The sequence below is a fragment of the Nannobrachium achirus genome, assembly GCF_963921795.1.
Source record: "Nannobrachium achirus genome assembly, chromosome: 8".
NCBI lineage: Eukaryota > Metazoa > Chordata > Actinopteri > Myctophiformes > Myctophidae > Nannobrachium > Nannobrachium achirus.
Window position 1 is genome coordinate 558,509 of NC_137817.1, and position 12,500 is coordinate 571,008.

A 12,500-nucleotide genomic window follows, 5' to 3' on the forward strand; every position below is an offset into this window, starting at 1 on the left:
ATATTATATTATATACATTATATATACATTATATATATACCTCTGGAGCCTTTCCCTGGACCCGAGGATATGGATTATACGTAAGATATTATATTATATACATTATATATATACATTAATCCTGCAACGATAAATGAACCGATATCGAACCGTTCGATACGGGGGTCTCGGTTCGGTACACACTACGTACCGAACGACCGAACGATAATTAATTATATATATATTTTATCAGCAGCCCGCAGCTGCTGCTCCTCACACACACAGAGAGAGAAACGTGCATGCGTAAAGCCGTGCACTCAGCTGCACAGCCTGAACTGACCAGATGAGAGACAGAAAGAGACGCTGTTTTTTTTGGGGGGGGGGGATTTCTTTTCACGGGTGACGCTCATGTGAATCATAATGGAGAAGATGCACTCTTTCTTGGCTATGGAGAAACATATTAGCACTCTTACGCACCGAGAGGATATCTCTCTCACACACACACACACACACACACACACATACACACACACACACACACACACACACACACACACACACACACACACACACACACACACACACACACTCTCTCTCTCTCTCTCTGTCCCCTAAACTGGCTACTTTAGCCAGTTTAGCCTAGCGTTAGCATTAGCAAGCTATCGTAGCCTGCAGCTAGACTATCAGATTGCCAACACAAAAGCCAAGGTGTAGTGTAGCCTCGAGATCCAGGCAGGTCCCCAGCATAGACTGTAAAATATAGGGGGTCTCAGGCATATCCACAGTGTGATCATGTTGTCTGACTCTGACTGACGAATATGCGAGCCGCTCGAGCAAGCAGCAAATCTTAGTCCCCTCTCACAGTGGCGTCAGTTCAGAAAAAGGTAAGGTATGGCAACATGACTAGACACCAGTCATGTTGCCATACCTTAGCAACAGGCACGATGAAAAGTACATTTTTATTATTTCCCCCTGTAGCCAAGGTATGGCAGCTGCATACCCCTGCCATACCCAATTGACGCCCCTGCCCTCTCACTGAGCCAGCGAGACATGCAGAGGAATCTGCTTGTTGCCACATCTGATTATTATAAGCTACATTGACGTTGGGCTTGTTTTTATGTAAAGTTGCTAATTAAAAATGGCGGTTGTGGTTGTGAGCTTGCAGATCGGATCAGCTATTTTCAAATAGCCAACATATATAGGTTTAAAGTGTTCATATGGCCTATATTCACTTCCCTTGGGTTTGTATTCATAGACCTGGTTGCTTATTCCTCTCGCAAAATCTGGCAACAATCCTATTTTGATAATGGGGTTTATAGAGAGAACTTAAGGTTATTTACAATAACCCCCCTTTAGTTTGATGTTTTGCTAAGAATGCACAGCAGGAAATTAGTCAAGTGTAACTCCATTAGGTGCATTTGTTTTACATGCTGCTAAGAATACACCATGGAACAGTGTTTCTCAAACCTGTTCATATCAGGAACCCTCAAATTAATATGTATTTGGCAGTGGACTAACATCTGAAAATATCTTGTGCTGATAAATGCAAGATTTGTTAGAATGAACAAAAATATTTAAACATTGTTAGATTTCTTTTTGAAAAAGATCTACAAGCTAGATTAAAGTGGTTAAGCTGATTTTGATACTATATACTGTATATATATATTCTAGGGCTGGGGACCCCCTGCCCGAGAATATGGGTGTTGTTGAAAGTTGAAAATGCGTTTGAATACATTTAAGGGAAAAAACTGGGGTATTTTATAATTTTTTTGTATCGAAAAAATATCGAACCGTGACCACAAAATATCGATCCAAATCGAACCGTGAATTTTGTGTATCGTTGCAGGCCTAATATACATATATATACATTATATACATTATATATATTATATATATATACATTATATACATTATATACATTATATATACGTTATATACATTATATACATTATATACATTACATATATATATATATATATATATATATATATATATTATATACCTCTGGAGCCTTTCCCTGGACCTGAAGATATGGACTACTGTGTACGTAAGATATGATACATACATTATATACATTATATATTTATATATATATATATATATATATATATATATATATATATATATATATATATATATATATATTTACCTCTGGACCTGAAGATATGGACTATAGGGTGTGCCAAATGTAGTTCTTAGAGCGGCCATTTCTTGGGTCAACACAGCCTTACACAGGTGTTCTGATTGGAGTAAAGCATTAGTTCTATGCAATCAAACAATTGAAACACCCGTGTTTTGACCCAAAATATGGCCGCTAAGGACTACAATTGCGTCACTGTTGGCACACACTATACGTAAGATATGATATACATTATACATTACATATATACACCCTGGACCTGACGATATGGACTATACAAACTAACTTTAATAAAGTTTAACTTGAACTGCAGGGTTAAGATCAAGTTCAGCTGGCTGGGCTACAGTAACATTACAGTAACATATATATTTATATTAACATTACAGTAACATTACAGTAACATATATATTTATATTGACAGGGTAAAGATCAAGTTCAGCTGGCTGGGCTACAGTGACATTACAGTCAGTGGCGGTTGGTACCTATATTGCGCCCTAGGCGAGGTAGTATAGCTCCGCCCTATGGCCGCGCGAAGTGCGGCCGAAAAAATCGGGTATTTGCGTGCAAATTATGCATTTTTTTAAGTTAAAAGCGGTTCGGTTCTACACGGCGGCAGAACCATTTTGGGCTTAATATAATAGGGTTTATAAAAGCATGATCTGACTGTCTTAGTCTTACCTTGGGCTGGTCAGGAGAAATGGTTCTTTCACAGTCACGCACAGTGAGACAATTAAGTTCCTATATCCTGGCTGATAAGAGCCTGAGGTCTGTGTTTTGTAGAGTAAAGTCAGGAACAAAATGATCCTCTCCATGTGATGTTTCAGGGCAAGCAGCTATATTATAATATCTAGTCATGTCCATAGTAGTGAAGAACTCGAACTCCATGCTTTCTTTTTAACAGACGTTGTTTTCAATTTCAATACTGGCGCGTGGATATGACATCACATCCCCGGAGGAGGGGAGGGGGGGGGGGGGGGGGGGGGGGGGGCGGAGTGGAGATGCCTGGAGCTGCCAGCCTCTATCACTACCACCAGGGGGTGTTGTTGTATTCGGTCTGGTTTAAACAGACAAGGAGTGGACTCAAAGAGATTCTATAATAAGAGACGGCACTCCCTATACATCCCATTACAACAAGCAGCACCCATGTTGCTCCGCCATCTTGGAATGATGACGACTTCCGGTGGTTAAAAAAAACATAATAAAGTCATGCTGTACAATCAAAAACTTGTTTTTATTCTGCTCTACTATGATATATTTAATGGTTCTATATAACTGGTCTGTGTTGAACAGCAAAAACGTATTATAGCCTATATGCATACTACCATAATGATTTACTATTTTATTTATAATATTTATCAATGGATCAAAACTGAAATGACTTACTAATAGTAACATTTCAGGGTGCATGTGTGCACATGCGTGTATGCTAATGCATGTTTGCGTGCGGCCACACATGTTTATATGATGTGTTAATACCAAATAGAAATGATTAAAACGCATCATTATAAAAGGAGGGGAAAACTCTGCCCTCTGCTGCTTTTTAGGCAGCACTGAATCTGTTCCTTAGAGATTATGCATGACAAAACAGTAAAACATGATATAGACCTAATGTAGGCCCACATGATAAATTATTGTCCACAAAAGCCAGACTAATGTCAAACAGATAAAATAAATTAACATTAGACCAATTAGAACAATCCGAAATGTATTATTCATACCAAATTATTACTATTTCTTATAACTGAAAAATATTACTATTCTATGCTTCTATTGATCTGTTTAGCAGTCTATGATAATATGTAATATCAATGGTGATTTTCACTTTGTTGGGTGATCAAGACAGCTTTGGAAAACGTTATTCACACCCAATTTAATTGTTTTGATTAATTTAAGAGCAGAGCCATCATTCCAAGATGGCGGCAGCACTACAGCTGTGCCATCTAGTGGTGATTCCATATATCTAAGGACTGCCGTCTCTTATTATAGAATCTCTTTGGTGGACTGTTGATCTTATGTTTGCAGGGCCGTCAATCTACTTTTTTTTATCCTTTTTCTTCTTCATGCGCCCCCGCAAAGTGGCGCCCTGGGCAAGTTCCCCGCTAGCTCCCCCTGGCGGCCGCCTCTGATTACAGTAACATATATATTGTATTAACAGGGTAAAGATCAAGTTCAGCTGGCTGGGCTACAGTAACATTACAGTAACATATATATTGTATTAACAGGGTAAAGATCAAGTTCAGCTGGCTGGGCTACAGTAACATTACAGTAACAGTACAGTAACATATATATTTATATTGACAGGGTAAAGATCAAGTTCAGCTGGCTGGGCTACAGTAACATTACAGTAACAGTACAGTAACATATATATTGTATTAACAGGGTAAAGATCAAGTTCAGCTGGCTGGGCTACAGTAACATTACAGTAACATTACAGTAACAGTAACATATATTTATATTAACAGCGTAAAGATCAAGTTCAGCTGGCTGGGCTTCGACCATAAGATCACGGGGAAACAGTTCTACCGTCAGGTGACCAGCGTGGGGCGCCGTCTCAGCGTGGGACACTCCATGAAGCTTCATCATCATCACCACCAGGACCCAGTGCTGGAAAAGGTACGCACCCCCCCCCCCCACCCCCCCAAAACATGATGGTCAGGTATTATCATACCTGATCATGTTAAAATGATGTTTTTATTTGGCCACACCCACCAGTTCATTAAGTATGCCTGGTTGTCATGGTGGGTGGTGACCCAGCTGAAGTTAGCCACACCCACAGTGTTGGGTGAATGGTAAAAGGAGAAGGGGATGAGTTTATGATGTCATCAAATCAGTGTTTTTCGATCAGGCCTTTTGACGGAGGCTTGTTCTGATTGGATGAAAGGTCTGCGGGAGCTGTTCCTGATTGGCTAGGCTGGCCTGCTGCTCCTGATGAAGACAGTAAGAACCTCTCTGACTTGGTCAATAAGACAGTAAGACTCTCTATGATTGGTCCAATAAGACAGTAAGAGTCTCTATGATTGGTTTAAATAAGACAGTAAGAGTCTCTCTGATTGGTCAATAAGACAGTAAGAACCTCTCTGATTGGTCCAATAAGACAGTAAGCACCCTCTCTGATTGGTCCAATAAGACAGTCAGACTCTCTATGATTGGTCTTTCAACGGTGGATCTGGAGCTGAACTGCACCGCCAACCAAGACAGTAAGAACCTCTCTGATTGGTCAATAAGACAGTAAGAACCTCTCTGATTGGTCAATAAGACAGTAAGAGTCTCTATGATTGGTCCAATAAGACAGTAAGAACCTCTCTGATTGGTCAATAAGACAGTAAGAACCTCTCTGATTGGTCAATAAGACAGTAAGACTCTCTATGATTGGTTTAAATAAGACAGTAAGAACCTCTGTGATTGGTTTAAATAAGACAGTAAGAACCTCTCTGATTGGTCCAATAAGACAGTAAGACTCTCTATGATTGGTCCAATAAGACAGTAAGAGTCTCTATGATTGGTTTAAATAAGACAGTAAGAGTCTCTCTGATTGGTCCAATCTCTCTGCTGTTGTGTGATTGGCCAGTACAGTACATTTTTTAAATTTCAATTCATTGATTGATTGGATGATTGATTGATTGAAGACTTTATTGTCAGTTTGCATAGGAAAAAGTACAGTTTCATGACGGTACAGTTCACTGGTACAAGGTCTACTAAAAGGAGATCTTAGACTAAGCTTATTTCCATAGGAAACCATTTAAGTATCTCATATAACATTGAATGACAGACGGATAGAACACAGTACTATGCAGTAGATATATTCAGGAAAAAAAGTAAATAAAAATAAAATAAACAGTGCAAAATATATATACAGTAGGTAAATACAGAGAAGGGTTGGGCTAGGTTTGTTCTTGCCAGTTGCTAACGGCTGCTGCCTGTAAGTGGTTTTTCAGGGCAATTTTAAAGGATGCTAGTGATCCACACTCCTTTCAGGCCTTCGGTAAGGCTTTCCACATTTTAGTTGTATAGCAGAAGAACGAGTTTGACCCTTTGTTTGAGTTGACTTTGAGTTGAACGTGATCTGTGGCGCTGCCTCTGGTGTTGGAATTATGAACGTCCATTATATTAATTTGTCCATATTGTAGGTCAGTCCTTCATGCAGAGTGTGTTCTCATCCATCTTCATGCTGAGTCTCATAACCATGTGTTATTATATTAATGTTATTAATGTATTATATTAATATGTTATATTAATGTGTTATAGGTCAGTCCTTCATGCAGAGTGTGTTCTCATCCATCTTCATGCTGAGTCTCATAACCATGTGTTATTATATTAATATGTTATTAATGTATTATATTAATGTATTATATTAATATGTTATTAATGTATTATATTAATGTATTATATTAATGTGTCTATAGGTCAGTCCTTCATGCAGAGTGTGTTCTCATCCATCTTCATGCTGAGTCTCATAACCATGTGTTATTATATTAATATGTTATTAATGTATTATATTAATGTATTATATTAATGTTATTAATGTATTATATTAATGTATTATATTAATGTCTCCATACTGTAGGTCAGTCCTTCATGCAGAGTGTCTTCTCATCCATCTTCATGCTGAGTCTCATAACCATGTGTTAATATATTAATATGTTATTAATGTATTATATTAATATGTTATATTAATGTATTATATTAATATGTTATATTAATTTGTCCATATTGTAGGTCAGTCCTTCATGCAGAGTGTGTTCTCATCCATCTTCATGCTGAGTCTCATAACCATGTGTTATTATATTAATATGTTATTAATGTATTATATTAATGTATTATATTAATATGTTATTAATGTATTATATTAATGTATTATATTAATATGTTATTAATGTATTATATTAATGTATTATATTAATATGTTATATTAATATTTTCTCTACAGACCAGTCCTTCATGCAGAGTGTGTTCTCATCCATCTTCATGCTGAGTCTCATAACCATGTGTTATTATATTAATGTATTATATTAATATGTTATATTAATATATTATATTAATATGTTATTAATGTATTATATTAATATGTTATATTAATGCGTCTGTAGGTCAGAGCTTCATGCAGAGCGTGTTCTCCTCTATCTTCATGCTGAGTCTCATAACCATGTGTTAACACTTATGTTGCAATGATTTTTTCTCTTCAATGTCTCGCGTTGCCATGGTTACCATAGACTTCCATGTAATTGTGCAAGTGTGTAAAAAGTGCACGCCCATGCCTAGATGATGCACCACGTGTGTAGATGCTGTTCACAGCTTTCAAACAAAAAAATCCGCTTGGAAATTCGTTCAGGCATTCATGATTTATCAGCCATTATGTTTTCTACAGATGTAAACAAACATGGCTGCCATGTTTGAAAGAATGGGTTGGTATGGGGGTTAAACATGCAATTTCGCGATCGCGATCATGCCTACTACATTTCTGGAGGTCCAAAAAACTTTTTTGAAAAAAAAAAAATTGAAAAAAAATTTTTTTTTTTTTTTCAAAAACGGCCCAAACTCGGGAAACTCGGGGTTGGCACAGCACTAGTACCAATACAAACTCGGGAAACTCGGGGTTGGCACCATATGTGTTAATACATTAATATGTTATTAATGTATTATATTAATGTATTATATTAATATGTTATATTAATATGTTATATTAATGTGTTATAGGTCAGTCCTTCATGCAGAGCGTGTTCTCCTCTATCTTCATGCTGAGTCTCATAACCATGTGTTATTATATTAATATGTTATTAATGTATTATATTAATGTATTATATTAATATGTTATTAATGTATTATATTAATGTCTCCATACTGTAGGTCAGTCCTTCATGCAGAGTGTGTTCTCATCCATCTTCATGCTGAGTCTCATAACGATGTGTTAATATATTAATATATTATTAATGTATTATATTAATGTCTCCATACTGTAGGTCAGTCCTTCATGCAGAGTGTCTTCTCATCCATCTTCATGCTGAGTCTCATAACCATGTGTTATTATATTAATATGTTATTAATGTATTATATTAATCTATTATATTAATGTCTCCATACTGTAGGTCAGTCCTTCATGCAGAGTGTCTTCTCATCCATCTTCATGCTGAGTCTCATAACCATGTGTTATTATATTAATCTATTATATTAATGTCTCCATACTGTAGGTCAGTCCTTCATGCAGAGTGTGTTCTCCTCTATCTTCATGCTGAGTCTCATAACCATGTGTTATTATATTAATATGTTATTAATGTATTATATTAATGTATTATATTAATATGTTATTAATGTATTATATTAATGTCTCCATACTGTAGGTCAGTCCTTCATGCAGAGTGTCTTCTCATCCATCTTCATGCTGAGTCTCATAACGATGTGCGTCACTCAGCTGAGGCTGATCTTCTACATGGGAGCCATGAACACCATCCTGGAGTCTCTGACTGATGGGGACCTCACTAAAGGTATGAATAACACCATGGGGACCTCACTAAAGTGTGTGTGTGTGTGTGTGTGTGTGTGTGTGTGTGTGTGTGTGTGTGTGTGTGTGTGTGTGTGTGTGTGTGTGTGTGAGTGTGTGTGTGTGTGTGTGATATGTCCAAGTATATATAAAAGCAATCAGGTGAGAAACTTTTTCACCAGAGGTTTTAGTTCACATATCACACAAGTTAGGTACTACAATGGCTACTTTTATTTGTTAAACTAGGCTGCTTTTGTAAGGAGTTATCCGTGTTTTTTGGGGGAGGAGAGATTGCGCTCTGAGAACTCATTGTCTCGAATTTCACGCTTTGAGCACCGCCCCATACAGCGTGGTGCATCTGGTTGTAGTGTAAACACTCTCAGCGACTAACTTCATCTCGCTAATGTTATTGGTTTGCAGAAGACAGTATTCTGGAAGATTTTTTTTTTGGATTTATACGTCGTGATCTGACTCTCTGAGTCGCTCTCGGGCACACAAAGAAAGACGCGGCGATGATGGCTTCTCGTAATGGAACAGCCGGCGCTAGTGGGAAGCTAACGCTATACAGCGCATCTCACATCTCAGCCTCTCGTCTGTGGTAAAAAATAAAGCCCCGCCGCTCATGAACGCTTCTTACCTTTTGTGAACATTCTGTCCAAAAAGTAAAGGTCCTATACACTTCTCTCAACTGTACTTTTCAAGCGTGGAAGAAAATCCAATCAGCGTGTTGAAATAAAGAGTTTATATCGCTCATTTTGTCAGCCGGTGCATTATTTTCCCCTCTATTATTCGTTGTGTCTATACCACGTGACCAGGGGAGGTAGCGTGTCTAAAAAAAAAGAACCGGCTGACAAAATGAGCGATATAAACTTTATTTCAACAAGCTGCTTCGATTTTTTTCCACGCTTATGAAGTAAACAGATGAGAGACCGGCATAGGACCTTTACGAGTGGCCGAGCTGCGAGATACGCTATAGCGTTAGCTTCGCGCTAGCGCTGGCTGTTTATTATGAGAAGCAGTCGCCGTTAACACAGAGACTCTCTGTCAGAGAGCGTTGCATTTGCGCAAGTTTTGATAATGAGGCGTCAGCTTTATAGTTCAGTTGTTACTCAAGCTCACTGCAGCCCATGAATGGACAAGTTTCTCCATTCTGTGTCCGAGCTAGAGTGCCCTAAAAAGTGTGTTTTGCAAGCCCGCCCGCCGCTTCCCACGTTCTTACTACAAAACATGCTGCAAAAGTGCTCTGTGTTGCTAATGCTCCCAAGAAAGAAAGCGTGTAAATCCATTGATCCAAACTGTAGAAGACCGTGCTTCTGCTTTAGCTGTCTGCTTTAGCTGTGTACAGCAGATGCTCCGCAAGCTTCGTAGCCGACGTTAAAGAGTACACTGTAAACACTTTCTTTTGTAATGACTTTTTTTTACACTGTAAAAACTTTTTCTTTTGTAATACACTATTTTAGTGAAAAATAAAAACTACAAAAAGAAGAAAATGACAGGATGAGCATATAAGGAGGGGAGGAGGTAGAAAAGACCATTGGCCACTATTTCTGACATGGTAAATGGTGCATTTATATAGCGCTTTTAATCCAAAGCGCTTTACATAGATTGTGCATTACATTCACCCATTCACACACACATTCATACACCGGTGGCGGAGGAAGCCATGCAAGGCACCAACCTACTCACCGGAGGCAATTAGGGGTTCAGAGTCTTGCCCAAGGACCCTTCGACATTAACTCAGGGGGAGCCCGGGAACCCTTCGGGATTTATACCCTTCGTGCTCTAATACCAGTTTCTCTACCCCTGAGCTATGCCGCTCCTTGGCCACTATTTCTTACATGGCTGCAAGCACTATATAACAATATATTACCACAGGTCTACTACTAAATAGTAGTTTTAAATAATTGTAGTGGAATAAAAGTACATTTTGAAGTTGACAGCTATACCACTGTGGGTGTGGTTTGACTTGGGGGGAGTGATTTAGGGGTGTAGGTAAGTACCTATTGTCCCTCCCATTGTCACTCCCACTTCTGGCTACCTAGAGGTGTCAAAATGTTCCTTGCATTCAAATGGCTTTTTAAGCACTTTGGGTTTTATGGTGCAACAAGTTTAAAATGTCCATAACATCTTCAAATATGCTCCAATTTCAACAAATGATACATCACATGAAAGCATAGATTATGTACTTGGATAATCTGTACAAAAAAGAAAAATGACCAATGCAGACATAAGGAACAAAGTACCAGACCTAGTCACATTTTTGGACACTGCTCCTACAGATTTTGCCCTAAAATCACACAAAGCGGTACACAGTATCTCTACAGTCATGTCATCAACATGGATCTGTCCCATTTCCCATATTCCCTCCTGATTGGCTACCATTGCCTTCTAAAGTTTGTGTATGCAACGTGACGGTCGCTTATCTCCTGATTAGGGAGTCTTACTGGTAGACACCTTTATGAACGCATAGCGCAGAACGCTATTGGTAAGCATTTAGTGACTCTGCTAATTCCCCTAACTCTCTAGATCAGGGGTTTTCAAAGTGGCTGACGGGGCACCCTGGGGTGACGGGGCACCCTGGGGTGCAGCGACGGCAGTCCAGGGGTGCCGCGAGATCATTTGATAATATTTGGAATTTATTTGGAAACTTGAAAAAAATATTTTATTTTAAGTTTTAAGTTTATCATTTTAAACTTGAAGTACAAAGTTATGTTCAGTCAGTTCTAACCAAAATGGCTGTTATCTCAACGTTTTCCTCGCAACATAATCACTAAAATATCGTCACTCTCGGGCAGAAACCTCGTATCTCCAAATTTCAAATGTGTACGTCTTTTGGAAAAGCAAAGCCCTGCTTCATCATACAAGACTGTCGCACAAAACTAGTGAAAACAGCAGATCACTATACAAACAGACATTAAAAACACTCGATCAAAAGCCCAACCGTTACCACCATTGCCATATAGTACAAAAATATAATTTATTTAACTTTGAAAGCTTTAGGCATTTTATGGATTCCTGTCTTGTGTTCAAGGTTCTCAATGGGCTTGCACCTCCTCCACTGAAACAGTTCATAAAACGTTGTGAAAGTGGTGGCAGAACAACAACAAGGGCTACCAGAGGGGACTGTGAGGTACCATCCAGGCAGAGCGTGTTTGGTAACACAGTTCTCTCTGTTAGAGCCTCCAATCTATGGAACAGTAAGACAGTCCTCCAACTATCTGACCTTCAAGTTTAACCTTAAGAGGTGGCTTAAATCGGGTCAGATTTGTAATCACGAGTACCGTAATTATCTGTTCCAGCTGTCACTGGAGCTATTCATGGGTGGCTAGTATTGGTCCCCTTTACAATTTACAATTTACTATTTTACTTACTATTTACTAATTACTATTTTCTATTACTATTTACTACTATTTTACTATTGTCGGCTTCAACCGTGGGAGTTGGCTTGGAGAGGGTCAAGCTTGCGATCATGGCTATCTGCTCCATCAGTCACTGGAGTCACTCAACTTGCTATGGTTACATCCCCTAAATGTTTACTGTATTATTTTGTAGTGTACTGTATTGTATGTATTGTATGATTTGTATAGATAGCCTTTTACTACTTGTGTACAGCCTGCCCAGGGACTACAGATGAAAACTAGCCTATGGCCAACTCTGGCTCATTTACTAACTGACATGTTGATTAATGAGTACTGTCCCTGTCAAATAAAAAAAATAAAAAATAAAAAAAATAAGATCTGCTGTTTTCACTAGTTTAGTACATTTTATAGATGATAAATACAAAACTAACGGTTTTGGATATACAAGGTTTCCACCCGACAACAACGATATGCTATAAATATAAGGTGCTGGGAGTGTAAATTATAATGTAGGGGTGCCTCGGATTAAAACAATATTCATGGGGTG

At 38.3% G+C, this 12,500-nt stretch overlaps 1 protein-coding gene across 1 annotated transcript in view; it reads left to right on the forward strand.

The window, feature by feature from the left end:
• LOC308290438 (large neutral amino acids transporter small subunit 4-like) overlaps positions 1–12,500 on the forward strand; it is a gene marked incomplete at its 5' end in the record, with an annotated part of 45,660 nt that overhangs the window by 18,491 nt on the left and 14,669 nt on the right. Inside the window, 3 exon segments of the mRNA XM_080732271.1 lie at positions 4,582–4,746; positions 4,748–4,775; positions 8,460–8,598. Of these exon segments, the coding sequence (XP_080588397.1) occupies positions 4,582–4,746; positions 4,748–4,775; positions 8,460–8,598 (332 nt within the window).